This window comes from Diadema setosum, chromosome 13, assembly GCF_964275005.1.
Source record: "Diadema setosum chromosome 13, eeDiaSeto1, whole genome shotgun sequence".
Taxonomy (NCBI): Eukaryota; Metazoa; Echinodermata; class Echinoidea; order Diadematoida; family Diadematidae; genus Diadema; species Diadema setosum.
Window position 1 is genome coordinate 19,986,598 of NC_092697.1, and position 24,468 is coordinate 20,011,065.

Genomic DNA, 24,468 nt, shown 5'->3' on the forward strand with positions numbered 1-24,468 from the left:
TTGACAAAAGCTTATGAAATGTGGCACACACAATAGTCTTGGTAGGAAGATGTGCAAGACATATTTTTCGGACGTGTCGGAAGCTGCGTTGCCATGGTAACGGCATTTAAATGGCAGAAGATCAAGGAAAGATCATTCCTTGGGTAAGACTGTCGTCACGGGGCGGGGGTATTAATCACCTTCACTGATATTTTTCCATCTATGAAGGTGGCTGGGTAGCCCATATTCAGCTACAATAAGCTGGTCTTCCATGGGGTCCAGTTGGATGTGGGGTGGGACCACTTCACCGGGTTAGACACCCTGCACTTTGCGATGAATGAATGAAGCGGGATCTTTTACGTGCATGAGCTGTGACTCTCTCATACTCGGGACCTCCATTTTATGTCCTATCCGAGGGACAGAGTGTTTTGCCTCTTGCTAGAGGGGACGGTATGTTTACACACAACATTGCTCAGTCCAGACTCGGGTTCGAACCCGGGCCGCGTGATCGTGAGGCAGACGCGCTACCGACTGAGCCAACTCACCGCATTATGTAGGCATTATGGCCTTGAGGCATAGATGTGCAACACATAATTTTTGTGTTTGTCGGACAAAGCGTTGCCATGGCAACCATAATTTTACCAAAACCTTGTAGATTGAATAACTTCCACATCATTCAAGCAATTAAGGTCAAATTTAGTATGTATGATGATCGGGAGGTGTAGTTATGCAAGACACTAGTGTGTTAATATAAGAAAAATGTGTTGCCATGGTAACCACTCATTTTTGTATCATATTGAACCATTTAATCTATGAAGGTGAAATTTGGTGTGTACATGTATGATGCTCTTTAAGCGTATTTTTGCAAAATGTCCTATTTGTATTTGTATCGGACAATGCGTTGCCATGGTAAGCGCATTTTTAAAAAAAAATCCTGTGGAGTGAACTTCTTCCACAGTTTTCAAGCAATTGAAACCAAATTTGGACGGGCATTATGGCCCTGAGGTATAGATGTGCAACACATAATTTTTGTGTTTGTCACACAAACCGTTGCCATAGTAACCACAATTTTACCAAAACCCTGCAGATCGAACAACTTTTCCATCATTCAAGCAATTGAAGTCAAATTTAGTATGTATCATGATCTAGAAGTGTAGTTTTGCAAGACACCAATGTGTTAATTTAAGGAAAATATGTTGCCATGGTAACCACTCATTTTTGTATCAAAATAAACCATTCAAGCTATGAAGGTCAAATTTGGTGTGTATGATGGTCTTTGAGTGTAGTGATGCTGGGGGAAAGCATGTTTCCATTTGCTGTAAGTTTTATACTCGGTGTCAACTCTGTAATTGTACAGTAAACTAAAATTATTCGGTTTCCAATTCGACAAGTGCACAAACTTGGTATTAACGTCATTGCCCTCATAAAGCGACACTAGGGGCGGGGTTATTAATCACCTTCAGTGATAATTCTAGTTCATACTGTGCTCACTACATGTAGGTGTGCACCAGTGTAGGGTTGTCAGAGGAGAGTGGTAGGGTCATGTACTAAAATAGTTGCATTGAATACAATTCAGTTAAAATTCTCAACGACTCAGGTGATAAGATATCAACAGATTTCTTGATAATTGTTTGATTCAAAAAGTAGTATCCTGGTATTTTATCACGAAGGATTGAAGGAATATAGAATGAGTCAGTGGATCACAAGTTATGAGAGTGATCAAAGGTTCTCATTGTCATGAGTCAGACCATATGATTAGCATAATTAATTAGTGTCTTATAGCTTGAATGTGCCCAGAGCCTTGACCAGTAGTATTTCCTCCACAGTGATGACGATGAGGTTGAGTTGGCCAAGACAGACATCAAAGGACTGGATCAGGAACTTCAACAGTTGGAAGAAGAGGAAACAGAGGAGACAGAAGACCTTTCACGAGATGATGATGATGAGACCAAAGACAGAGAAAAACTTGATGACTCTAAAGATGAAAAGGAAAAGAAAAATGATGGTAAATGCCTTCCCATACGTTGCTTTGTTTACTACCCTAACATTCACTCTAAGGGGCAAAGAAAACTTCAGTTACGTTGCACAGTTTAAGAATCACCTGTTTCCTCTTTTCAATTCAACCCTTTTTTGTTGGTAGAGCACCGGGCTAGCAATCCGAAGGTCTCGGGTTTGAATACCAATGGAATCCAATTTTCTTTACTCATTTTTCCATGGTGAATTATATTCATTTCTGGTCAGTTTTCTTCTGTTTCCAATTGTTACACACTCATAAAGCTGCATCACTTTGGTGATCCTTTGCATTTATCCCCAAGTTGAATTATCCTTCAGGTTTTTACCAGGTTTCATTGTGTGCAAGTGTGTCTCACACTATCACATCGCTACAGCTTCTGACAATTCGAGCATTGAGAATTAAAGGTTTCTGGAACAAACTCTGAACTAGGGCTTTCTGTAGCTTAGTGGGTAGAGCACCGGGCTAGCAATCCGGAGCTCTCAGGTTCGAATCCCGATGGAATTCCATTTTCTTTGCTCATTTTTTCACTCATCTTTAACTTAGGTAACACCTAATACCATTTACGTTCAGAAATCATAGAGGTCTTTTTATATCAGGTTATTTAATGAGGTTTATGTTAAAGCTCACATAACTAATAGTCAAGTATAATACATCTCAATGAACTGTGCTGTGTGTAGTGAATGGGACCAAAGAAAAAAAAAAGACAAGATGTATAACTCTGTAGCAAACACATTGAAGGCACTATTAACTTAGATTTAAATTCTACACTTTCTTTGAGCAAATTATAATCATGATTAAAAAGTATTTCAGAAAAACTGTAAATACACACGCACATATACACACACAATATTCCATTCTTTTAGGATTACAAGGCTTAGAATAATGTAGAGGAAGAATGTGCACTCCTAAAGGCCCTGTCACACCTTTCAGGGCAAGCCAGGCGGGCTTGTTGCGTGTGGGGATTTTCCAGCATGCAGGACAATTTTTGCAGGCGGACAAGGCTTTGGGCAAGTTTTTAATGCCGTCTTACCTGCTGGCCCCGTGCTACTTACGTTCTACTTTCATGTGACCTGCGAGTCAGGCGCACGAGGGCTGACAACTCGAAGGAATCCCTCTGAAGGAATGGCAGAAGTCCCACAGAATGTGATTATCTTGGCCACATACGGAGACTGCGAAGTACCTGCGTGGGAGTTGCCTGCGAGGTGCTGCCACTGAGGGCCTCTCCTGGCGTTCTGCGTGGACCTCTGTAAGCAATCCCCACGACTCATCCGGAAAAAGTTTTGGTTGTGCGTGCCACCTTCGGGCAACTACGGGCGAGATACGTGCAAGGTACTGTCAGATGCAGACCAACTGCTGGGCGATCCCGGTAGCAAAAATTTTCCCCTGCAGGTCAACCTGCAACCGGCTTCCCCAGACATGCTGTGACAAGGCCTTGAGCAAGCTCAAAACTCGTTCCTGGTGAGTCGCGGGGGTATGCCCGCAGAGGTTCATGCAGAACACCAGTAGGAGGCCCTTATCACCAGCACCGCGCATACAACTCCCACGCAGGTACTTCGCAGTCCTCGTATGTGGCTCGTAGCTGAAAATGGATCGGTTTCAAAGTTCTCATGCAAGTCACACGGAATACACGCAAGTAATAGGTAAATAGCACACCTCTAGCAGTAAGAATCAAGTATGGAACTCGCCAACATCCTTGTCTGCTCGCAGAAAATTATCCTGCGTGCTGGAAAATCCCTACTCGCAACAAACCCGTGTAGCTTAATACCCGGAAAGGTGTGACAGGGCCTTAACAAATACTGTCAACCATGCCTAGGTCATCCTTGCACAAGTTGAAAACTCCACCAAGTCAAAGGTTCAGAAAAGTCCCAATTTCTCCTTACTTATGTAATCTTTCACTATCGGAAAGTCTACACGTACAAGTCGAATTTTGGCTATGTCGAAGCTGATTTCATGTCCAGATTTGTATGAGTACATATCCCATTGCACATGTCAAAGTTTTTTCCCCCGTACATCGTTCAACCATGGAAATATAGCATTCTTACATTCTTTCATAAATAGACAAATGAAAATACATTATTTTTGTAATAAACACTCCAGACGGTTCAGTCCATGTTAACCCTAATTTTCCCTCTATCCTTGATGTCTTGCTGAGCAGAACAAAATTACATGTACCAGGACAGAGGCAAGCTATGTGTGGGCAGCGCAGCGCGGATTAGGGAAGAAAAAAAACCTCACAATCACTTAATGGCACCAAGAGAAATGTGCACTCTGTGGGAAGGACGTTCAGACACAGCGCTGTAATATCTTATCAAACCGGAACTTTTCGGAAAGCTATACTTAATTTGATCCTAAAATGTGCAACCCTTTCCTCTCAACAAACAAGAACCAAGTAACACAAACCTCAAGCTTAAAACTTCTAGTTTCAGAAACTGCCCAAAGAAAATTGACCCCACACTCCACTAGAATTTGGCTTGCCTTCGATCGTACACCAAGCCTCAAAAATCAGGGAAAATAGCAAAGCTGAAAACATGAACATTGTTATGCCAATTTTGCACCTCTTTCTTCTCATAGAATGATATCAATTTAAGTATCATTGTATGCATTTTAACTAGGATTTGCGTGCGCACCTCCGGGCAACTACATGGGCGAAATACGTGCTAGGTACTGTCATATGCAGGCCATCTGCGGGGACCTCCAGCTAGCAAAAATTGTCCCCCGCTAGTCACAAGCAAGGCTTGCCTGGAAAGGTGCGACAGGCCATTGAGCATACTCGAAATCTCTTCCAGGTGAGTCGTGGGGATTTCCCGCAGAGGTTCATGCAGAACACCAGAAGGAAGTTTGTAGTGGCAGCACCTCACAGGCAACTCTAGTCCACTGCCTGGACTGTTTTGTGTGATCATTTACTGTGCGCGCACACCACTACAGCATGACGTGTATGCTCCACCGTAGGCTCGTGTATTAACTTACCGCGCACGCGCGTATCTCGACCTCCAAAACAGTCCAGTCTGGTTGCCAATGCTTCAAGTTTCCCCAAAAATTTTCGGGGAGAGTTGGCTCCGCCTATATTCATTTAGAGCATCCTGATTGGTCGATGAGATCGCGTCAATCATTTCCACAAGGCAATTTGCGGGATCGAAAAAGTAAATCGTTCTGTAATCTTGTAGTCTTATTGCAAAACAGGTATATTGCATTTAGCAATATAATATACGTATTTTACGCCAACATTTGTATTAATCTCAACATAAATTAATGGAATATCCAAATTATATTTCTTTCAATAGAAAATTGTTCAAATAATATATCTTAGAGATCATAAGAAGAGAATGAAATTAGAACGTGCATAAACCATGCATAAGATTAAGACTAAATTATACTCGTTCCATAACTGTTATGTATTAAATTATAAATATCGCAATTATTAATGTTTTAAATCTATTTTTCAGCAAAAAAATAATAATGTGGAAATTACAAATAAAAAATCTGATAAATACGAATAGAACAGATATTTGCACATTTAAAGCATCGTGACCTTTCGTACATATGTCAATTTCGAGGTGGCTTTTACTTCTCGATCGGGGATCCCCGGATCGTGCGTACAGCTTGTGCAATGTGCTTTTCCTATTGATTCCGAGTTTTGCGTTTTCCGACCAAAATCTGTGCAGTATTTCAAATATTTCCTCCAAATCTTTTTTACATGATCAATGATGTCAACATCAGCGTCTCCGCGTCGCTTTTCTGACAGTGATATTGAAAATAGCATTCAATGTGCTGCTGAGAAGCTTGGATTCATTGACGGTTTCAGGGAGCAGCAGCAGAAGTCCCTACACTCGTTCATCCGTGCGTGGTCATGATTTGTTTATCTCCCTGCCGACTTGTTTTGGCAAGAGTGTGGTGTTCCAAGCTGCACCATTATGCGTTGATTTTCTATGCAAACCAGATCTACATGATGGACCAGACTCTCCGAAAGCTGTGGCTCTTGTTGTCATGCCTTTGAAGTCTTTAATTTCGGACCAGATGAGCAGGGCTATGGATCTTGGCCTGATTGCTGGAGATCTTTCATCAGGTTTGAATGACCCCCTCAGTGAAGGCATGGCGTCTGGCCGATATTCGATACTTTTTGCAAGCCCGGAGAGTTTGCTGGAAGACGACTCAAGAAATCTTCACCTTGCTGAAAGATCAAATCTGTTGCATTTTTGTCGACGAAAGTCACTGCGTGACAAAGTGGTAAGCTAATCATTAATCCAGTTTCTAAAAATGATTTGTCATGACAACTTTCATTGAGTGTCCCTTGTCTTGAATTACAAACTGTAACTGTAGACCCCTAGTTGAATAATAATAATAATAAAAAAAAAAAGGATTGTAAAACTAAATGTAGTTAAATGTCTGGCCTCTGGGCCGGGTAGGGTACAAACATGTCAGGCTTTTACTCTTGTGAGTGTTCCTAGGTGTACTGAGTTAAATCCTGTGTAATTGTGATAAATTGTTAACACCGTCACTGCACTGGTTTAATTGTTTTGTACAGTACAGTAACTACTGTAACTTTCTCGCATACAAATACAATTACACATACCGCATTAGTCTGTGAGCCACAGCCTGTTTCTTGGTCACTATGCTCCTCTACACAGAGGAGCGACCGAGACACAGGCTGTGGCCAACAGACTAATTCTTCATGTGCATGTACATTGAGAAACACTCAAATAGGAACATGCTTCAGTATTCAAATGTACTCATACTTGTTCATAGATTAAAATTATGCAGTCTTATGGCTATGCGGTATGCATTGTAGAGACTGCAGGCATTATTAAAATCACATGTGCAATGTAGAAAATGTTTTCTTATCTTACTTTTTTTTCCCTTATTTTTCAAAGAGGGGGACTGCATCTGGAGACACCAAAGCATTTCGAGCAGCGTATGGAAAATTGGGCGAATTACGATCGAAACTCAAGTCGTCAGTTCCCGCTGTTGCCCTGACACTGCAACCAGAGATGTGCATAGCGGTATCATCGAAAACCTTGGTCTTCGCAATTATGTGTGGGTAAATCAGTCGCCGGACAAGCAAAATATAAAACATGTTGTAATCAAGTCTGCTACAAGAGATTTAGATACAATGTTCAAGTGGCTGGCAGATGACTTGAAGATCCATGGTGTAAGTTGTGAAAGGATGATAAGAAAAATGTGCAGTGATGTGTACGTGACCTTTATGGCACTGCTTCCAGAAGGTTGCCACAGGTATGTTAATATGTACCACCGGAACACGGAAACTGATATCCAAAAGGAAATTGTGGACAGCATGTCGGCACCAGATGGTGAAATCAGAGTTCTGATAGCAATCGTTGCGTATGGCCTGGGCGTTGATGTAAGCAACGTACACAGTACAGTTTTGTGTGGATGCCCAAGTGATCTAGACGATTATATCCAGCTGAGTGGGAGGATCGGACGAGATAGCAAACAAAGTACTGTACTGCTGTAACATTGTGTTACCCCAGGGACAGTGCTGGCAGAAAAATAACTTCTCCCATGCAAGATTTTCTACGTGGAAAAGAATGTAGACGTGCTACAATAAAGGCAGCCTTTGGTGACACCCAACCAAACAGCATTTCACACAACTGCTGTGATGTACAATTATGCCAAGTGGGGATGGGCTGTGTGTTTTGGGGGTTTGGGGTGGGTGTTTGAAAATTGAACTGTTATGCCGGTTGTCTGCACATAGCTTAGTAAGCACATGTAATTGTACATCGCATGTTCATCTATGCATACGTACAAGTGTACACATGTGTAGAATATGTTTGTGAGTTGTATTACCAAGAATTTGTTTACATAGACTTTCTTTACATACAAAGTCATTCATGAGAAGTACAGTAATGTTCTTTGGCCCATATGGATAAAAATAAAACTAGTTCTGTTTATGCACATGAACATTTGTACAGTTTGAACTGGGAAGCAATGAATTTATTTTCTTTTTTGAACTTCGAAGCAATTATTTTTTTTTTCACCAAGAATTGTTGTAAAAGACAAATTAAAAAACAAAATCTGCTTTGGTACCAGGAAGATTTCTTTGTCATAACTTGTAACCACTTTGTGTTAATTCTGTGTTTTTTGATGTGTAATGAGAGTCTACTACATGTAATCAGACTGAAATGTTACATATGAAAATATTTCTCAGACATCAAGATTCAGAGTCAAACAATTTATTTTGTTTGAAATAATGCACTGTTGGGGAACAGTGATCATGAACTATCATGAATATAAATGTATATTACAGTAATTGTACATGTACAAATGAAAGTGTACATGTATAACGAAGGAGTTTCAAGAGCATGGAGAAACAAGTGAAGTATGCCCAATATTTTATTAACTATAGAAAATTTAATTTCAGTTTCTAATGAGTAGTTGGTGGCATAGAATATCCAACTTTAAAGACACTAATAAACCTGAGGAATTATTTTGAACGTCCTTCCCAGAGTGACAACTGTTTGAATTCATTATTGACAGTTGGGAGTGGGACGCTAGCTTTGGAACTTCCGTGGTAGTTGGTACAACATTAACAGTTTGACCATCATGGCCAAATTTTTATAATAAAGGCATAAAAATTATGTGATTAAAAAATGTACAAATTATACATATGTTCAACTTAGACTCTCTGCAGTCCATTTGTTTTCACTTTGCTGTCTGCACTTACTGTACATGAAATGATGAAGACTACACAGTGTATTTAACGGTACATGTATTGCACATGTACACTTCAAAGTACAATAGTGATAAATTAATGATGTATTTCCTGACCACACCTCAACACTGCCAAAAAAAAAAAAAATCAAAACTTATTTACCAATAATCAGCTGCCCTAAACATGGAAACAAGTAAAGTCTACTACACTGTATGAACAATGTACATGTACAATGTTTTAATTTGGATGTGATTTGGACCAATACTGGTTTTATAGGGGGTTTAATTAAATGTGAGTGTATGTGTGTGTGTGTGTGCATGCACATGCACATGTGTGTTGTGTGTAGGTGTGTGTGTATGTGTGTGTGTGTGTGTGTGTACATGTGTGCACATGCATATATGCATTTGTGTTTGTTGTGTGGCCCACACATTTCCCAAGCATAATTTCATGCTGATATCCCCTTAAATGTTTGTGAATTAGCAACAAACAAGTTGCTCTGTCAGACTGTCTTTTGATATGAATACTATAATAATTTATACATGTAGCTACCATTTTAGGCAAATACAGGTATGGTTAAAAAAAAGAAGATATACAATCCATATATATATATATATGTATATAATATATATATATATATATATATATATATATATATATATATATATATATATATATATATATATATATATATATATATATATATATATATATATATACTTATATATACATATGCAGAAGGGCAATTCAACCAAAACGGTTCACTTCTGTAATGCCAGAGACAAATGGACCAATATCTCTGTAGCAAGAGTTGCACATCACAAATCATACATTGGTGAGCTGGCGATTTGTAGCTCGCCATTTTCAATCTCAAGAATATTATTCAAGTCATCGTCGAATCCGGGCACAACGAAGTCCAAAACACCACGTGAAAGTAGGTCCTACAGAATGATGACTCCAAACATAACTTTTAGCCAGTCAAAAATGTTGCATGAATCAGCTGTGCAACTTTAGGTGTTTTCACATCAGCCCGATAAAAATCCAAGCTCGCGATATTTTTCGCTATTGCAAATTAGTGCGCTATTTCATTTTTTATTTACATCAGCCCAAACATTATCAAATAAAAGTCAGAAAGTAGCGCGCTATTTCGAAACATCGGGCTGATGTGAAAATACCTAATAATGCATACAGATTCACTGAAGTATCGCATTGCATTGTGATAATGTGCAGAAATGCAGGTGCAGGCATTTCTGTACTATGTGCACATGTTGTAGATCGCACTGTATTTACGGTGCAATGCACACAGCTGGCTGCAGATCGATCCTACAGAACTCTTTTCTGTGATCGATCCCTCAGTTTTCATGCATACGTAATGAGCTTGCCAGAGATAGGGCATTACATCAGCATACCTAATGTGAACTTTTGACCCTACGCACTGTCAAACCATTCTGGACTTTTTTTTTTTTGGGGGGGGCGTACAGATTTGTGGGCATCGAGTGGTTCTTCTTCTTGCTTATGAGGCAGCAGCATCTAAGTAATGTCCCTCAATTGTTGTAGCCAAGTTACAGTCTGTGGAGTAGGGTGTGTCAGGTCCATGTTGTCAGGAGGTTGGAGATCAGGGCACTCACTCAAGATGTGTTGAGCAGTCTGTTCTGGTGCACCACACTGGCAAGCTGCTGACGGCGTAGACCCCAACGATGCATGACTGCATTGGAACGCCCAACTCCCGTTCGAATCCGATTTAGAGACACCCACTCACTCCTTGGGAGGTTTGCTCCTGGGGGGACAGATGTATCGGGCGTGACAACGAGTTGGGCAGGTCGTTGGGTGTCTTCCCAGCTTGTTCTCCATGTCTGACAGATGTTGAAGTCTGATCCTCTCAGCGTTGCTGCATGGCGGGAGAAAGGGCGGCGAGACTTCAGTCGCTGATGCCGCTGACCCAGAGTTACAGAGCCCTCAACTACGTCGTGGAGGAGGTCGTCTGGGTTGCTGGAGGCCTTGGTTACCAGCCTATGTGTGTGATGTTCTCGGCGCATGGGGGCAGGAGCGATGCCTGAGAGAACAGGTAGGAATTCTGTTGGTGTAGGCCGGAGACATCCTGTTATTAATCTCATGGTGTCATTCAGAACTGAGTCAAGTTTCTTGGTGTGAGAGCTCCTACACCACGCAGGGGAGGCGTATTCCGCGGCACTGTATACCAGTGCTAGCGCACTAGTGCGGAGAGTGGTTGCACTGGCACCCCATTTTGAGCCTGCAAGTCGGTGAAGGAGGTTGTTCCTTGAAGACACTTTTGCACTTATGGCCTTGAGTTGTACCTTGTAGGTCAGCTGCCTATCCAACTTCACTCCAAGGTAGGTTGGTGTAGCATTGTATGGAAGAGGTGTTCCATCAAGAATGACACTGAGTTGCCGATTAGCCTCCTTGGTGTTCAGGTGGAAGGCTGTTACCGTTGTCTTGGACATTCTAATCTTGAGTCTCCAGATCCTGAAGTACTTCGCGATTTGCGACATATCTGCAGTGAGGGTATTCTCTACATTTGACCAGGCTCTGTCAGAGTGAAGAAGGGCAAGGTCATCTGCATAGCCATACTGTCGTGAGGTTGTGAAGGGGATGTCACTGATGTATATGTTGAAGAGCAAGGGGGATAGTACAGAGCCTTGAGGAACTCCATTCCGCAGTTGGTGTGGTCTGCTGGACTGTCCATCAGAACGAACCTCCTGTTGGCTAGAATGTTGCAGAGGAACCTCACCATGTGGCGATCAGGGATTGTCTTTAATAATTTCAGAGTCAGACCCTGGTGCCACACAGTGTCGTAGGCTGCAGTGAGGTCGACAAAGATGGCACCAGCTTTGTGATTCTTCTCAAAGCTGTCTTCGATGTCATTGGTCAGCTTTACAATGTGGTGGACTGTACTCCGACCATGGCGGAAGCCCGCTTGTTCACCTGGTAATTGTGGGTCAACCACAGGTTCTATCCTCGCCAGAAGGAGACGTTCCAGAAGCTTGTAAGGGACACAGAGAAGGGAGATTGGTCTGTAGCTCTTGGGGTCATCAACTGGTTTGTTTGGTTTTGGGAGAGCAATTACAGTGGCTTTTCTCCATATCTTAGGGATGACTTGGTTGGTGAAACAGCAAGAATAGAAATCTGTTAACCACTTCTGACATTTGACCCCGCAATGAATAAGGAATTCCGGTGGGATGTTGTCCGGACCTTGGGCCTTTCCACTCCTCAGTAGGGCTAAAGCATTAGCTAACTCCTCCTGAGAGAAGGGGGCCGACAACCATCCATCCACTCCCGGGGCCTGCCATAGGTTGGTAGTCTCCTGTTTCACAGATCGAGTGTGGGCCTTGTCACAGTCCTTGAATCGCCCATTGCTAACAAGTTGTTCCGCGATGGAGTTGGCTGACACAGGACATGTTCTAGGTTTGGTACTGTTTCCAGTGAGGCGTTTGAGAGTCTTCCAAGCAACTCTGCTAGAGTGAGTGAAGTCTATCCCTTGCACGGTTTCTTCCCAACGTTTACGACGCTTCCTGTCTAGACAATCAGTCAGTTCTGAGGCTTTGGTGGAAGCCAAGTCTCCAGGTTCAGATCGCAAGAACTGGTTGTAGATAGCATCACATTCTTCGTCCCAGGTGGGGATGTAGTGTCGGCGAAAACCGCGCGGGATGGAATTCGTTGCTGCCTTGATAAGTATATTGCAGAAGTCTGAGTAGGCTTGGTCGGTGCCACGGGGAGTTGATGGAGGGAGTGGTTACAGCAGGGAGGTGGGTCTCTTACCACCTCCCTGGTTACAGGGGATAGCGCGATAAGCTATGGAGCGGCGCACTGAGGTGGATGTGTAATGATAAAAAACGTCCAGAATCTGGACTAAGGCAACTCCCATGCAGGTAACACGCAGTTTTAAGGCAGGTACAGTACTTCACAGTGCCTTTATGTCGCCCGTTACTAGAACATAAGTAGAATATAAGTATATAGCATGCTTGCAGCAGGTAAGATGCACATGAAACTCGCCCAAATCCTTGTCTGCCCACAGAAAATTATCCTGCGTGCTGGAAATCCCTACACACAACAAACCTGCATAGCTTGCCTGGAAAGGTGTGACAGGGCCTTAAATAATTACAGTCATTTCATCAAAAAGCACTACTGGTATTTTTGATGTTCATTTTATATAAACATGATTCAATGGGGCGTATGGAGCAAAATGCGTGCAACTTTTTCATATGTGCTAATTTAAACAGTAGCTATAGCAGTTCAGGCTGTGAAGCTGCATGAAATGAACACAAGATCTTGATTGTGTCGATGTGAGTTAATGAGTACAAAACCAACTCAAAACCAGTACAAGGTTCATGTTCACTTGTATACTGTAACTTAATTCTGTCCTCTGCACTTTTTTTGCACACCCGAGCCGAAGGCTGAAGTGAGCTACAGTTGTATTGCGATCGCTCTTCGTCCGGCATCCAATGTGCGTAAACTTTTTACATTTTCATCTTCTTCCTGAGGACCCCATGGCCAATTATCACCAAACATGGCAGGTAGCATCCCTTGGGGGATAGGATCTCAATATGTTCAAATGGGCACCATGCCCCTCCTGGGGGCCCCCAGGGAGCCCAAACCCCCCAAAATTAAGGAATCTTTAAAAATCTTCTTCTCTAGAACTAGAAGTGATAGAGCTAAGTTAATACTATGAGGTAGTACATGTACATTGATGACTATTTAAAGTTTGTTCATGGCAGACTCAGGGGTGCCCCCCTCCCCTTGGGACCAAGGTGAGAGGGGTGGGATGGGTCCAAATGGGGACGTAAATTGTACATATGCTCATATTCTTCTTGAAAACCCCTTGATGAATACTCCACCAAACTTAGCAGGTAGAATGCTAGGGGGTTAACATCTCAATTTGTTCAACTAGGCACCATGCTCTCCTTGGGAGCCCCTAGGGGGCCCAATTCCCCCACCCCCAACATTATGGAATATTTACAAATCTACTTCTCTAGAACAAGAAGTAATAAAGCAAAGTTAATACCATGAGTGTGTATATTGAAGATGTGATGGAATATGCAAATGGACACTATGCCCCCAGCTCTCAAAGCTGCCCCCGCCTCAAGAGTCCAATGTTCTCAGGTAAGAGTCTGCAAGAATGCTTGGAAAGTGAACTTGTGACATTCAGGTAGGCGTGAGACCTCCAGGCCTCTTGTTATTTTATTATACAAGTATTATTGCAGATGAATGAAGTGATTGATGATGATCACGAGTTATCAGAGTGAAGAATTAAGATAAATTGGTCCTACGTGAATTCCCTCGCACTCTTACTTGTCATGATGGTTGTGAACGTGTAAGAAATATTACATGGAACGCATATCAATTAGCGCAGTCCAATGATTTAGCATCACAACTTTTGTACAAACTGAAACAAAACACAAACACTACATAAAAGATATTGCTACCGTAGGATGCAAACATAAAAAGACATTGCATAATGAAAATTCTTCAGGAAATCGGGAAAAAAAAATCAACTTCAAAGTCAAAGTGTTTTCATCAGTCCCAAATGATTCGACGTAGGCAAGGTTTACTGTATTAGAATAAAAAAGTAAAGATATATTGGGTTGACCGATTTCAATCATTTTCAGTTGTCATGTTGAATTGGAGCATGCAACTGCTTGTTGGTTTTGTGATGCATGGTCACATGTGATCCATGGTCACATGTGACCATCCTTAATCTGGAAACTTTCTACTCAACTGTCTTCCTGACTTTCTTTCATCATTTGGGGGTTTGATTTGTTGTTTTTCCTTCAGTATTACCTTTTTCATAGTGTTATATTTTGTTTCACTGCACTCTGGGCCCATTTTGTAGAACTACAACAATCAATATGGGTGCTGTTCATTATTCCGAAGGTTTGTTTATCCGAAACACACAAATTCCCTATACCTAGAGGTTCATTAATCCAAGAATGAAAAAGAGTTCATTAATCCGAACATTTGTGGCATTATTCCGAAGGTTCATTAATCCGAAAATGAAATGGGGTTCGCTATTCCGAAGGCTCGTTTATCCGAAAATGAAATAGGGTTTGTTATTCCGAAGGTTCGTCAATGCGAAAATGAAATAGGGTTCGTTATTCCGAAGGTCCGTTGATCCGAAAATGAAATAGGGTCTGTAACGAACCTTTAATAATGAGCTTTGTTTCATTTTCGGATTAATGAACCTTCGGAATAACGAACCTTATTTCATTTTTGGATTAATGAACCTTCGGAATAACAAAACTTATCACATTTTGGGATTAACGAACCTTCGGAATAACGAACTGTAACCATCAAATATCAGGTGACTTCATTTTTCTATCTATATAACAGGTAATCATTTGCTGTTTACTACCTGGGTATTGATGTCTTTGTTGATGCTCCTCCCAACCCTGCATGTGATTAACAAATGAGATTTTTTTTTTTTTTTTCATTTGCTACTGTTTATTCCAGCAGACAGCAACTCGGACAGCTCTGGCTCTGAAAGTGACATTGATGAGAAGAACATCCAGTCTGCAATGCTTCTCCAGGTGCGATCAGTAAGTGTTTACACAATCTGTGGATCAGTTTTAAACTGCTAAATAACTGTCTCAAGGGAGATGTTCTGATTCCTTTTTTTTTCTTTCTTTTTTTACCTAAAAGCTTGACCAGTATGATGAAATGAATGAAAATTCATTTATTGTGAGATTATCCCATTATACAAAGCAGTAGTATAAAAGATGACTGGATTGCTTGGTACCAACAATTATCAACAAACCAATTAATTGTGTGGAATAGTGAAGGTTATAATGATATCCATGCAAAGTCCATAGTGCATTTCACACAATATTTCTAAACCCTCAATTCTGTTGAGCACCGACAAGTGATCACAACGTTTATAAGAATCACTTCATAATATTGTGTCTCTTTGTCTGATCCTGAAATCCTATGCCTCCACCCAAAGGATACCTGATGCATTTAATTCATCTGAGCCCAAAGGTTCAGTGTTCATCACGCACCTTGCGTCATTTGTTGTGCGTAAACTTTTTTTTAACATTTTCAGCTTCTTGATAACCCCAAACTTGGCAGGTAGCATTCAAAGGGTGTCGCGATATTCATTCATACAAATGAGCTACACTGTATATGCCCCCTTCCCCCTTTGGGTTGTATATTGACTCCTGGGGTACATTTCAAGAAGCAGTTTGGTCGGATATTTTTCTGACAAACTGTTACAAGCTACTAAAATCCTTGCGTCTGATTGGCTGAGAGCAAATTTGTCCAACAACTGTGTCAGACAAAATGCTTCATGAAATGTCCCCCTGGAAAAAGTCCTTAATTTGGGGGCCCAATTGTCCTCGGATGAAGGAATCTTTTAAAAATCTTCAGCAAACCTGGGAGTGATAGAGCTTAATAAGTGCTATGATAAAGCATTGTTCAGTGGTGACTGCGGTTTTAAGTTTGTTCAGGAAGGATTGGGGGGGGGGGCAATTTTCACAATTTTCATTTCCTTGAAAATGCATGGTCAAATTTTTACCAAGCTTGGCAGGTACCTTGCTAGGATGGTAGAATACATGTATTTGTACAAATGGGCACCATTCCCCACTTTTGTGCCCTCATTCATAATAATAATACAGGGTACTTATAATGCGCCAGTTCCACATAGTTAACGTGCTCAAGGCGCAGACTTTAATCCTCAAATTAGAGAATTTTATCTCCTATAAACCAGAACTACTCCGAGATTATACAATACACAGTACCAAAGTGTTTCGGGTTTTGTTTTAGGTTTGTTTGTTTGTTTGTTTTTTCCAGGTTTATTTTGACAAATCCAGGGGTGGCCTCCTTGAGGCCAGGACCAAGATGAGGGCCAGTTTCACATCTGTTTAATTAAACACACACACACACACACAAAAAAAAAAAAAGATTGTCACCAAACTTGGCAGGTATTAATCCCGGTGTGATAGAATAGATGGACATCATGCCCTCATGGAGATCCCCAAAGCTTCCCAAGTTTGCTGCGATTTCTTGGTTAATACGTAGTCTAAAAGGATTGTATGGAAGGTGAACTTGGGAAATTCAGGTGAGCATGAGACCTCCTGGTCTCATGTTGAATTATACTTTGTTCCCTTATCCCACAGTCCAATCCACTTTTTTCTTTTATAACGATACAAGGAAAAAGAAAATCCAGAGGACTTGGCACAGGATTGTTAGGAGGTATAGATGTGTTGATGATATTTTGGCCAAGCCCTGATTTTTTTATTTTTTTATTTTTTTTTTTATTTTCTGGTTTTGTTCTATTTTTTGTCTCATCTGAGGATTTATTCAGGATTCCATTCAAAATGCACAATGAAAGCCATATACTCGCACTATATACGTAACATAACATGAGAGCGATACAAACACAATGAAGCACTATAGGTTCAACAGTTCTGTTGGTAATGTTTGTTCATGTTTGTTCCTAGTGTTCTATATTTTTCTTGACATTTTATTTCTATTCTAATTTCTTCATACAAATGTAAATACACATTTTAAAGAGCAGCTTCTTTTATCATGACTGGTTGTGCTTCTTTTTGAAATTATCTTATAAATACTCCAAAATGCTCTTGTCAAAAGCAGACTACTAGTATAGTGGCTTCAGCGCTCTATTTTCAACAAATATAAAGTGCTTAGTATTTGTTTCTAGTGCCAGTTTCTTGTAAGAAACTCCTTAAGGCCGTGTCACACCTTTCTGGGCAAGCTACGCTGGCTTGTGGCGAGGAGATATTTTTCAGCACGCAGGAGATTTTCTGCGGGAGGATAAGAATGTTTGCAAATTTCGCACTTGTTTCTTACCTACAAGACTCGTGCTACTTAGCTTCTACTTGCGTGCATTCTGTGTGACCTTCGTGAGAGCTTTGAAACCGATCCGTTTTCTGTTACGAGCGACTTACATTGTATGGGTACTGAGAAGTACCTGCATTGGAGTTACCTGCGAGGTGCTGCCGGTAAGGGTCTCCTACTGGTGTTCTGCTTGTACCTCTGCGAGCGAACCCCCACGACTCACTCGGAACAAGTTTTGAGCATGCTCAAGGCCTTGTCATACCGTATCTGGGGAAGTTTTCCGTAGGACTTTGCCATTCCTTCAGAGGAATTCCTTCACAGAGTTGTCAGCCCCTACGTGACTGGTGCACAGGTCACACAGTGTACCCGCAAGCGGAAACAAATTTGCTACCCTGAGCTCTCCGCAGTTGGTCTGCACCTGACAGTACCTAGCGCGTATCTCTCCTGTAGTTGAAGGGAGGTGTGCACGCAAGTCCGATTTAACCGCAGCCAAGTTTTGAGCATGACCAAAACTTTTTCCGGGTGAGTCGTGGGGATGCCCAGAGAGGTCGACGCAGAACACCAGTAGGAAGTCCTTAGTGGCAGCACTTCGCAGGCAACCCCCACACAGGTACTTCGCAGTCCCTGTATGCAGCCAAGATAATGACATTCCGTGGGACTTTGCCATTCCTTCAGAGGAATTCCTTCACTGAGTTGTCAGCCCCCATGCGACTGGTACATAGGTCACACAGTATACCTGCAAGTAGAATTTAAGTAGAACACGTCCAGCAAGTAAGACACATGCACTGACTTGCCCAAATCCTTGTCCGCCCTCAGAAATTGTCCGGTATGCTGGAAAATCCCTTCACGCAACAAGCCCGTGTAGCTTGCCCAGAAAGGTGTGACAGGGCCTAAACATGGTTGCAGGTAAAAAGATTTGCGTGTGCACCTCCGGGCGACTATGGGTGAGATACGTGCTAGGTACCTTCATGTGCGGCTCATCCATTCTGCTCATCCATTCTGTGGGACCTCTGCCAAATAGATAGCCTTCAGAGGAATTCATTCACTGATTGTCAGCCCCCACGCACCTGGCATGCAGGTCACACACAATACCCGCAAGTAGAACTTTAGTAGCATGCATCCAGTAGGTAAGACGCACGCAAAATGCACCCAAATTCTTGTTTCGCTCTCAGAAATTGTCCTGTATGCTGGAAAATCCCCACACGCAAAAAGCCCGCATAGGTTGCCCGGAAAGGTGTGACAGAGCCTAAACATGGCTGCAGGTAGACTGGATTTGCGAATGCACCTCCAGGCAACTACCGGTGAGATACATGCTACTAGGTACTGTCATGTGTCCAGATAGCAAAAAATGCTCTCCACGAATCACATGCAAGGCTTGCCTGGAAAGGCGTGACAGGGCCTTAGAATATGCCTTTCCATTGATGGTTTCTAAGCTGGGCACTGGTAAAAGTAGTGTTCTCTGTGCCACCTTTTCTTTCGATTAGTGTAATTCAATGGAATTTAACCTCTTCTTCAGTAGCAATGAATGTACTTATGATTTATGTTGCTGTCTGCTGCTGTTAGATTGGTCCATTTTTAGCTCACCTGAGCCAAAGGCTCAAGTGAGCTATTGCGATCGCCCTTTGTCCGGCGTGCGTCGTGCGTCGTGCGTCGTGCGTAAACTTTTTACATTTTCATCTTCTTCTTGAGAACCCCAAGACCGATTTTCATCAAACTTGGCAGGTAGCATCCCTAGGGGGTTAGGAACTCAATTTGTTAAAATGGGCACCATGCCCCACCCAGGGGGCCCCCAGGGGGGCCCAAACCCCCCAAAATTAAGGAATCTGTAAAAATCTTCTCTAGAATCAGAAGTTATAGAGCTAAGATAATACTATGAGTGAGTACATTAATGACTGTAGTTTCAAGTTTGTTCATAGCAGATCCAGGGGTGCCCCTCTTTGGGGCGGGGGGAGGGGGGGGGGAGGGTTGGGAAGGTCCAAATGGGGGCCTGAATTGTACATTTTCATCTTCTTCCTGAAAACCTCATGATGGATTTTCGTCAAACTTGGCAGGTAGCATCCCTAGGGGGTCAGGATCTCAATTTATCAAAATGGGCACCATGCCCCACCCAGAGGGCCCCAGGGGGCCCCAATCCCCCCAAATTAAGGAATCTTACAAAAATTTGGGCCCTTATTGTACATTTTCATCTTCTACTTGAGAATGCCTGGTCAAATTTTAGTAGAGCTGTGAATAATTTAGATTAGTGACTGCGTGAAAGGTGAACTTGCGATACTCAGGTGAGCGCTAGACCCGTGGGTCTCTTGTTGACATCTGTAATACCTTCTCTGAATTTCCCCGAATTCATCCGAAGTGCTTGCATTACAGCAGATCTTTGCTCTTGTTGCATTCCCCATTGTGAAAGGAGCAAGTCTTACATTTTGTCCTTAACAAGATTCTAGCATAAACACAGCATATTAATTTGTGCCAAATGGTAATTGTCTTGAATATTCACTTTAATGTATTTGTCATCTCAACAGTCTGTGTCTCTGTGCAAATGCTCATCGGACGTTCAGTATTCACTTTTATATCTATTTATTGCTTGGTCCATGGCTTTTCAATATGAATACCAAATACAGACAAGCTACTGTATTTTTGTGGGTTCACTGGGTGAACTGACATGTAATTATGCAGGAGGGGACACATCTCTATGTAAAAGGTCATGTGACATCAGTCTTCATACCTGCTGTTGCTAATCAAATGACGACACTACCTCAAACTTTCCAACCCCTCATATCATTGTAGTGATTTCGTTCTCTAAACTTGCATGACTGGCTATGCTTCTTTTTATCAACGATATAATTAATCACTGATAGTCTTTCACATTTACAAATAACACCCTTTGGTCTATTCATCTGTTCAATAGAAATTTACTGTAAAAGTGGATATTTTTGTGTGACTAATTTTTCGCGCTCGGCCAGGCAAGATGAGTTTTGCGTTTTTTTAATTCCGCGGAATCAAGACATCAACGACTGCAACATGTGGCAAGCTAATATAATCATGTGCTTTTATTTTTGTGCTAGTTTCTGGTTTGCGCGAAATGCATGAAAATTTCCACTTTTACAGTATTCTCTGAATTGACAATTTGAAACACAATCTGGCAGAGACCTTTGGGTTTTATTTTATTTTTTTTTTTCAAAAGTTACACACCTTGCTTTTTTTAAAAATCACAATACCTTTACCATTTTGTTTGATTTGTTGTTGTTGTTGTTGTTGTTTTTTTACAGAAGAAGAACACCAAGAAGGTTTCTGTGCCTTGCAATGGAGGTCAGAGTAAGTCTGAGACATCAAGTATTCCAGAAGCTTCATCTGCTGGCAGAGATGCTACTTTACCAGATGCAGGACAGAAGCTAGAAAGTAAGAATGTTATTCTCCACTATTACATCCAGAAATATTAGGTCATTGCTGACATTATGCATCTGAAGAGCAAGTAGCACTAGGTGCTTATGTTTCACTGTTCATCTGTTTGTGTGTGTTAATGCTAAATCTTTCAAGGAATATCCCAACAGAACGTGGTACAAGTTGTACCTTTATAGGGCAGGAGTACAACACACAAACAAACAAGATATAATGTTAATTGCCAAGGAGATCATGACACTATCAGTTATGTTGCAAAAATGCACAATGCTGCTTTATAACAAACTTCTATGTCAACACCATGGATCTTTTTCAAATATAGATACAAGACATCACTTTGTAGACAGAACATCCTCACCCCAGCATGCAAATGTTTGCAAGAGGAGTTGTATTTTTAAAGATGTGTTTATGACTGGGCAAGTCCAAACTGATGTCCCCTCAGATGCTCAAACTCATCTTGATCTAATTGAACAATTATTGATATGCTGTAGCTAAAGAGTTAAATTATATGATTCCAATAAAGAAAATATTGAATTTTGCAAATTTATGCAAGAATACTGCCTCAATTTGTATAAATCAAAAACAAACCTTACGTATGGGACAAATAAGATATATTCATCTAAATTCAGGTCAAATTCAAGCCATTTTTTACAGAGAGCTCCCTCAAAGATGGCAAAAAAAGAGAGAAAAATATGTAAAGTTTAAGGTCAGTGTCACCTTTGTGCCACCTAGGAATGGCATTATTTTTTGTGTAATGATAGACATTTACATGATATTATCTTGGGTTACCAAAGAAATTTTGTCCTCAAATGTTCGATGACTAATTTACACCACCGAACATGATTGTAAACAGCCAAAATGCCTATGTAATATCACATATGTGAATTAGAAGACATTCCCATTTCCACACCTTCCAGATGAAAAGCCTTAGCCATGTGATATTTGCAATAGAGATTTGTAACATCAGGAATGGAGAATGATATACAGAAAATATAAATAAAATTTCATTTTTCATAAAAAGTACACATTCCCCTCATATTGTTACTAAACATATGTGTATGTTAAAGGTAATATTATTCCCTGTGTTTTCTAGGAGAGGTAAATCAAGGGCCTTTTCATAATGCTAGAAAAGTGAAAATATGTGGAATTTCTTTGTTTTCTTTATATCATTCCTCATACATGACATTACAAAAACTATAGTAGACTTCTCATCCAGCAGTGGCTTTGAACAGATTATTTGATTACTTTGAACTTTCCTTAAACTTTTGTTTAACTAATATTGCTGCATTCACTTAATCATCATGTGTACTGGGTTTCATTCCCCTTTAAAGAGGAATCAAGCACCAGTAATACACACGTGAATTGAGTGAATGCAGCAATATTAGTTGGACATATCAGTGAAAGTTTGAGGAAAATCAGACAATCTCTTGTGTCTACACAGCTAATGTCTTATGTTGACAGTAATCATCTGCTTCCTACAAACCAGTCAGCATACCGCAACCTCCACTCAATAGAAACTGCCTTGTTGAAAGTGCTCAACAATCTCCTTCTTGCTGTCGACAAGGGCAATGATGCTGCTCTTCTTCTTCTTGACTATTCGGCTGCGTTTGACACGCTCGACCACACGTTGCTACTACAACGACTTAGTGATGACTGTTCCATCACAGGCACTGCCATCCAATGGATCAAGTCATATCTTCAAGATCGCACACAGAGGTTGATAATCAATAGGACCTGTTCACGTCCCAGTTCTATCAGCTGCGGAGTTCCGCAAGGATCCGTTGCCGGCCCCCTTCTTTTTCTCCTCTATACAGGTCCACTCACCAAAATCATCAGTTGTCATCCTGGAGTCAACTATGCTATGTATGCCGACGACACTCAAATTTACATAACTATGTCACCTGGTGATAGGATTGCTGCTGTTAACTCACTGAGAGAATGTCTCAATGACATCAAAGCCTGGTCCACTGCCAACAGACTCTGTCTGAACGAAGACAAGTCTGAACTCATCCATTTCTCATCACAGTTTAGGAGCACAGTTCCTCTACCAGATCTAACTACTCGGGATGGGGTTATAAAGGCCTCTGACTGTGTTAGAGACCTTGGCTTTACTTTGGACAAACACTTAACTCTTAAACACCATATCACAAACATCTGTAAGTCTGCATCTTGGGGTATTTTCAAAATAGGGAAAATCAGGCATCTGCTTGATCAATCATCAGCTGAGCGGCTCATCCATGCCTTCGTCTCCTCTTATCTGGACTACTGCAACTCCCTCCTTGCCGGCCTCCCTCTTTCTCACATATCCCCTCTCCAACGTATCCAAAATTCAGCCGCTAGATTAGTCTCCCTTAGTAGGATACATGACCATATATCTCCTGTTCTCCGCTCACTCCATTGGCTTCCAGTCCATTCCCGTATTACTTTCAAGATCCTACTTCTGATGTACAAAATCACACGTAATCTTGCACCCACATATCTTCAAAACCTAGTCTCTCTTTGCTCCTCTTCTTCTGCCAGACCCCTCCGTTCATCTTCCTCTCTCCAATTAATTCATGGCCCACGTACAAAAACCTGTTATGGTGACCGAGCCTACTCTTCCATTGCCCCCACTTTTTGGAATAAACTCCCTCTTTATATTCAGAATGCCCCATCTGTTGAATCATTTAAAATTCTTCTCAAAACTCACCTGTTTAATCAGTTGTAATTTTTTTTTTCCTGGAGGCGCACACAGTCAGTTATTAATTAGTGTATCATCATTGTATCATATGTATATTTTTTTTTCTTCTTCTTTTGTTACCGTTAATATGCTGGTTTTGTTAATGTTATTCTGTTTTCTAGTTTTCTAGTCTTTTTGTATGAATAGCACAAGAAACACCAGTATGAAGCACCATATAAATGCAATTATTATTATTATTATTATTTATGAAGTTTTGGTGCAGTCATCGCTAATGGAGGCAAATGCTGCAGCTTGTGAAGACACATATGGAAAAAAATGTAATACAGAGATAATTCTACAAAATTGTATATTCCTAATAAAAAGTACACCTTCCCACGACTTACTAGGGAAATATGGGTAATATTCCCTGTCTTCTGTAAGAGGTAAAGTCAAGTGTTCTTGCATTCAGCTAGAAAAGTGAAAAGTTGAATTTTCTATATCCTTTTTCATACATGACGTCCCAAAGTGTTGTAGTCTTCTCATCCAGTGATGGTAGCACATAAACTTTAAAAATTCGAAACTGTGGAATAGATTGCCCCACTTTCCTCAGACCTTTTCTGATGTCTTCTACTATTTAAATATCACAGCAAAATATTATGTACAGTGTATGTTGAATTTTCTCTATATTTTCTTTCTATATCCTTTTCTATACATGATGTCACAAAGTGTTGTAGTCTACTCATCCGGCAATGGCAGCACGTAGACTTTAAAATTCATAACTTTTAAACAGAACTTCTGCTAACATTATTACAATCCCACAATTTATGTGATATTTGGGTATCATTCTCCTTTCAGGGAAAGAAGTTCAAAGGTTATCAAACTCAGAAAATTAACAATATCAGCATACTCACTGTCATTTCATGGTAAAGCCTTTTCTCTAGTCCTGTTCAT

General features: G+C 41.1%; 1 protein-coding gene and 1 pseudogene across 3 annotated transcripts in view; both read left to right on the forward strand.

Moving 5' to 3' along the window:
• LOC140236852 (general transcription factor IIF subunit 1-like) overlaps window positions 1-24,468 on the forward strand; it is a 74,729-nt gene that overhangs the window by 41,874 nt on the left and 8,387 nt on the right. For 2 of the 3 annotated variants that reach the window (XR_011901800.1, XM_072316787.1), the window contains exons 9-11: window positions 1,806-1,984; window positions 15,123-15,208; window positions 20,729-20,858. Coding sequence is in view for 2 of the 3 variants with exons in the window: in XM_072316787.1 (XP_072172888.1) it covers window positions 1,806-1,984; window positions 15,123-15,208; window positions 20,729-20,858 (395 nt within the window). In the remaining variant the exon portion in view is untranslated. The remainder of the gene's footprint in view (window positions 1-1,805; window positions 1,985-15,122; window positions 15,209-20,728; window positions 20,859-24,468) is intronic. The other variant, XM_072316788.1, reaches the window with a different exon arrangement.
• On the forward strand, window positions 5,698-8,694 carry LOC140236853 (ATP-dependent helicase wrn-1-like; annotated as a pseudogene).